Source organism: Panulirus ornatus, chromosome 62 (assembly GCF_036320965.1).
Source record: "Panulirus ornatus isolate Po-2019 chromosome 62, ASM3632096v1, whole genome shotgun sequence".
NCBI classification, from domain to species: domain Eukaryota; kingdom Metazoa; phylum Arthropoda; class Malacostraca; order Decapoda; family Palinuridae; genus Panulirus; species Panulirus ornatus.
The window spans coordinates 1,158,511-1,165,000 of NC_092285.1; the positions used below are offsets into that span (position 1 = coordinate 1,158,511).

Here is a 6,490-nt window from a genome sequence, read left to right on the forward strand (position 1 = left end):
CAAATCCATCTCTTTTTCTAAGTATTTCTCACACATTCTTCAAAGCCAACACCTGATCCACACATCCTTTACCTTTTCTGAAACCATGTTATTCCTCCCCAATCTGATGCTCTGTGCACGCCACAACACTCTTGATCACTACTCTTCCATACAACTCACCAGGTACACTCGATAAACTTATGCCTCTGTAATTCCAACATTCACTTTCATCCCCCATGTCTTTATACGATGGCACTATGCATACATTCCACCAATCCTCAAGAACTTCACAACGATTCATACATATAATGAGTATCTTTACCAGCCGATGAACAACACAGTCACCTCTTTTCTTGTGAAATTCCATCGCAATACCATCCAAACCCGCCGCCTTACCACATTTCATCTTCCGCAAGGCTCTCACTACCTCTTCTCTCTTCACCAGACCACTCTCCCTGACCCCCTCACTTCGCACACCACCCCTACCAAAACACCCGACATCTGCCACTCTATCATCAAACACATTCAACAATCCTTCAAAAATGCTCACTCCATCTCCTCACCTCGTCACTACCCATTGTCACCTCCCAGTTACCGCTGTTCATATACACCCTCTCGGACTGGTCCTGGTGTTGGCCAGGAGTTCTGCAGTTACCAGGCCAACCGGAACTGCGTGTCGTAGAAGGCGACTAAAAGGGGAGGGAGCGGGATGGCTGGAAATCCTCCCCTCCTGTTTTTAGTTTTCCAAAAGAAGGAACAGAGAAAGGGGCCAAGTGAGGATTGTTCCCTCTAAGGCTCAGTCCTCTGATCTTGACGCTACCTCGCTAATGAGGGAAATGGTTAACATGCATAAAGTATATATATACATATATATGTAGATATCACAAGACATATTACAGTATACACAACTTTCGTGAATGACACGTAGAGAAAATAATATGAGAAAATGTTTATGTTGACTTCTCGTGTTTACCTGAAGTCACATTCAATGACTCTCTCTCTCTCTCTCTCTCTCTCTCTCTCTCTCTCTCTCTCTCTCTCTCATTACTAACCCCCTCTCCGTCTTCTCCCACCACAGATGGGCCACCACAGTATGGACGGACTGGAGATGCTGGACCCCATCTCGTCCTCGTCCATGACCACGTTGACCCCCATGAGTGATGGGGGTTCTATGCACCAGCTTCATGGGGCCGTCTACACACACAGCCCCATGAACACCATGATGCCCCACCCCGGCCTCACACACCCCCATATGCCACTCAGGTAAGTTGTAACAACAACAACCCACTATTTACAACACTTGATCAACCGTATCCCCAGTTCATGTCAGGTGAGGAATGGGTTACGTGAGTGTAGTGTGTAGTGATAACCTGACCATGATAACCTGACCATGATAACCTGACCATGATAACCTGACCATGATAACCTGACCATGATAACCTGACCATGATAACCTGACCATGATAACCTGACCATGATAACCTGACAGAATATGATAACCATCACCCAGGTGTAATTATGAAAAGGCTCCACCTTAGTTAAATACCAGACAAACCTCATACTAAAAGATCATTCAAGAATAACACTGGTTTTTTTTTAGCATACTTTTTAACCACTGCCAGCAGCCCAGCTCTGATAGGTCGACTTTTTGATGATTTATTAACTAGTCATTTATCCCAACACTTGAGTGTCGAGTATTTGGTTCAATACCTTCAAGTTTCACTATATATATTCCTGGACTGGTATGACTGGAGACTCTACCAACAGCAGTTTCCACTGAACGCCTGTGTTGGTTTGTGTTGCCTGCGTCAACCATTTCGACTCCCTTCCTCGTCCAACAGTTTCCACGTCGTAATGATGGACGTAACGACTTGGATCGTAATCAATCACGAGCATTATCAACGAAGAAAACAGTGACACGTATCAATGATAAATGTGAGCGCGGTAGCCCACTGTAGCCGGCCATGAAAGCATAACGTACACGATCCAGGGAGAAGTCTGTGTGGCTAGATACCCGAGGAGCCAGCCAGCAGGCCAGCAAGCCAGCCAACAGGCCAGCCACCCAGCCAGCCAGCAGGCCAGCAGGCCGGCCAGCTAGCCATCTAACCAGCCACCCAGCCAGCAGGCCGCCCAGCCAGCAGGCCAGCCACCCAGCCAGCCAGCAGGCCGGCCAGCTAGCCAGCCAGCCAGCAGGGCAGCCAGCCAGCCAGCCAGCAGGCCAGCCAGCCAGCAGGCCAGCCAGTCAGCAGGGCAGCCAGCAAGCAGGCCAGCCAGTCAGCCAGCCAGCAGGCCAGCCAGTCAGCCAGCCAGCAGGCCAGCCAGCCAGCAGGCCAGCCAGTAAGCCAACCAGCAAGGCAGCCAGCCAGCCAGCAGGGCAGCCAGCCAGCCAGCCAGGGTAAAGCTGGTTGGTGGAGCCTTAAGTAAGTAAGTAAGTGTGGCAGGCGGCGGCCGGGCTGAGGGAGTCCACCTCAAGCCACAACTACTTTAGTTCATCTGACGCTAAGCCGATACAACCCGATTTACAACCGTCTGCTAACACACAATACACACGATCTATCTACACTTCACCACTTCCTCTCCCACCGCTTCCCCAGGATTAACGCTTCGTCCTCACCACAGCCACCAACCACCTAACATTGACCACTCACACTATGATGCCTCTCACACGTGCTACATCCACGTCCGCCTTTTCCCAACCTTGCGATGTAACGGGGGGAGTTGACCCTTAGAGTGGAAAATCCTCGCTTGGATCCTTCTTGTTTACCTTATTTTCAAAATGTGATTTATACAATAGGGAAGAATTTCCCCCACAACCCCACCCCAGCCCACCCCCATTCGCGTTCTCGCCCCTCTGAGTCGCCCTCCATGACAAGCTGGAGTTAAGCTGATGATACAGCGTTGGTGGCTGATTCATGTGAGAAACTGCAGAAGCTGGTGACTGAGTTTGGTAAAGTGTGTGAAAGAAGAAAGTTGAGAGTAAATGTGAATAAGAGCAAGGTTATTAGGTACAGTAGGGGTGAGGGTCAAGTCAATTGGGAGGTGAGTTTGAATGGAGAAAAACTGGAGGAAGTGAAGTGTTTTAGATATCTGGGCGTGGATCTGGCAGCGGATGGAACCATAGAAACGGAAGTGAAGCAAGGGTGGGGAGGGGGCGAAAGTTCTGGGAGCGTTGAAAAATGTGTGGAAGGCGAGAACATTACCTTGGAAAGCAAAAATAGGTATGTTTAAAGGAATAGTGGATCCAACAATGTTATATGGTTGTGAGGCGTGGGCTTTAGATAGGGTTATGCGGAAGAGGGTGGATGTGTTGGAAATGAGATGTTTGAGGACAATGTGTGGTGCGAGGTGGTTTGATCGAGTAAGTAATAAAAGGGTAAGAGAGATGTGTGGTAATAAAAAGTGTGGTTGAGAAAGCAGAAGAGGGTGTTTTGAAATATTTTGATCACATGGAGAGAATGAGTGAGGAAAGATTGACAAAGAGGATATAAGTGTCAGAGGTGGAGGGAACGAGGAGAAGTGGGAGACCAAATTGGAGGTGGAAAGTTGGAGTGAAAAAGATTTTGAGTGATCGGGGCCTTAACATGCAAGAGGGTGAAAGGCGTGCAAGGAAGAGAGTGAATTGGGACGATGTGGTATACCGGGGTCGACGTGCTGTCAATGCATTGAACAAGTGCATGTGAAGTGTCTTGGGTAAACCATGGAAAGTTTTATGGGGCCTGGATATGGAAAGGGAGCTGTGGTTTCGGTGCATTATTACATGACAGCTAGAGACTGAGTGTGAACGAATGTGGCCTTTGTTGTCTTTTCCTAGCACGACCTCGTACACATGAGGGGGTAGGAGGTTGTTATTTCATGCGTGGCGGGGTGGCGATGGAAATGAACAAAGGCTGCAAGTATGAATTATGTAGATGTGTATATATGTATATGTCTGTGTATTTATGTATATGTATATGTTGAAATCTATAGGTATGTATATGTGCGTGTGTGGACTTGTATGTATATACATGTGTATGTGGGTGGGTTGGGCCATTCTTTCGTCTGTTTCCTTGCGCTACCTCGCTAACGCGGGAGACAGCGACAAAGTATAAGTATAAAGTATATATATTGTGTGTGTGTGTGTGTGTGTGTGTGTGTGTGTGTGTGTGTGTGTGTGTGTCTACTACCTTCCACATTTATTTCCAAACTTGAAGACCAAACTAGAATGATCCATCATGTATATCATCAAATTATTATTTGATATTTGGCAACGTGAGTAGTATATCATTGTACCTCTGCTGGACATATATCAAACGTGATAAAACCATTTTTTATATATTTACATTCAAATGGAATTTCACAAGACTAGCAATCTCAACTTCAAAGTCAAAAATGATTATATATATATATATATATATATATATATATATATATATATATATATATATAAAAGCCTGAGCTATATACTCAGTTTATCGACCTTGGGGACTATGAACAGCTGAGTTGACTGTGGATCGGCTGCCGCAGCGACGTACCGCAACTAAGACTCCGCCGCATGCGGGCTCGACCCCAGGCCACCCAACCTGCGGCTTTCCTTTATGTACCTCGTTACCTCGTTTTCTATTACCATATTTCCCCTATATATATATATATATATATATATATATATATATATATATATATATATATATATATATATATATGTATCTTTCAAACTATTCGCCATTTCCCGCTTTAGCAAGGTAGCGTTCTTCCTCCACATCCAACATACATGTTAGTCTCTTCATTCATATAAATTAATACTATTCTTCATTCTTCACATTCATAATAATCAGTTCTAACTTAACTAAAGATGTAAGTTATCATTCCTCATCCTCCAATAATTTATCATAACTACTTTATCCTTCATGATCTTCATCCTTTGATATTCATTATACAAATGTAAGTATCATACTTAACATTATTTTTTATAAACATGGATCAAACATGCACACACCACACTGCTGACGTCATACGCTGCTTAAATAACTACGATTTTTCCATAATAATAATAACCTTATCCTTTACGGTCACTGACCAGACCTGTAGTCTACAACCTGATGACCTTAAACCACAACTGACAACCTCATACGAGAACATACCAGGCCTTCACTTGTTATACACTGTATCTATCTACCCCACGGAGTATACACTGTATCTATCTACCTCACGGAGTAAACACTATCTATCTACTTCAGGGAGTAAACACTGTATCTACCTCACGGAGTAAACACTATCTATCTACTTCAGGGAGTAAACACTGTATCTACCTCACGGAGTAAACACTATCTATCTACTTCAGGGAGTAAACACTGTATCTATCTACCTCACGGAAAATACTCTATCTATCTACCTCACAGAGTATATACTGTATATCTACCTGACGTAGTATACATAGATAATACACCCATCTTTCTGCCCCATGGTTCATCTCTTCGTCTCACACGTTCAACAACAAATTCTTCCTAACCAAATCAAGTGGAGTTGTGTATACACGTCATCCATCCTTGTATGAATCATCCTCATACAACAACCATAACAACCACATTACCAAACTATGGTAGTTCAATCACAACCACATTACCAAACTATGGTAGTTCAATCACAACCACATTACCAAACTATGGTAGTTCAATCCACAACCACATTAACCAACTATGTAGTTTCAATCACAACCACATATCAAACTATGGTAGTTCAAATCCAACAACCACATTACCAAACTATGGTATTCAATCACAACACATTAAAACCAAACTACGGTAGTTCAATCACAACCACATTAACCAACTATGGTAGTTCAATCAACAACCACATATCAAACTAAGGTAGTTCAATCACAACTACTATTACAAAACTATGGTAGATCAATCACAACCACATTACAAACTACAGGTAGTTCAATCACAACCACATTACAAACTAATGGTATTCAATCACAACCACATTAACAAACTATGGAAGTTCAATCACAAACTACTTTATCAAACTATGGTAGTTCAATCACAACCACATTACCAAACTATGGTAGTTCAATCACAACCACATTACCAAACTATGGTAGTTCAATCACAACCACATTACCAAACTATGGTAGTTCGATCACAACCAAATTACCAAACTACGGTAGTTCAATCACAACCACATTATCAAACTATGATAGTTCAATCACAACCACATTATCAAACTATGGTAGTTCAATCACAACCACATTATCAAACTATGGTAGTTCAATCACAACCACATTATCAAACTATGATAGTTCAATCACAACCACATTACCAAACTATGGTAGTTCAATCACAACCACATTATCAAACTATGATAGTTCAATCACAACCACATTATCAAACTATGGTAGTTCAATCACAACCACATTATCAAACTATGGTAGTTCAATCACAACCACATTATCAAACTATGGTAGTTCAATCACAACCACATTACCAAACTATGGTAGTTCAATCACAACCACATTATCAAACTATGGTAGTTC

General features: G+C 43.1%; 1 protein-coding gene across 3 annotated transcripts in view; it reads left to right on the forward strand.

The window, feature by feature from the left end:
- The window catches only part of acj6 (abnormal chemosensory protein 6), a 205,052-nt gene that overhangs the window by 169,022 nt on the left and 29,540 nt on the right, over positions 1-6,490 (forward strand). For all 3 annotated transcript variants that reach the window (XM_071696991.1, XM_071696992.1, XM_071696993.1), the window contains one exon: positions 1,058-1,242. In XM_071696991.1, the coding sequence (XP_071553092.1) occupies positions 1,058-1,242 (185 nt within the window). The remainder of the gene's footprint in view (positions 1-1,057; positions 1,243-6,490) is intronic.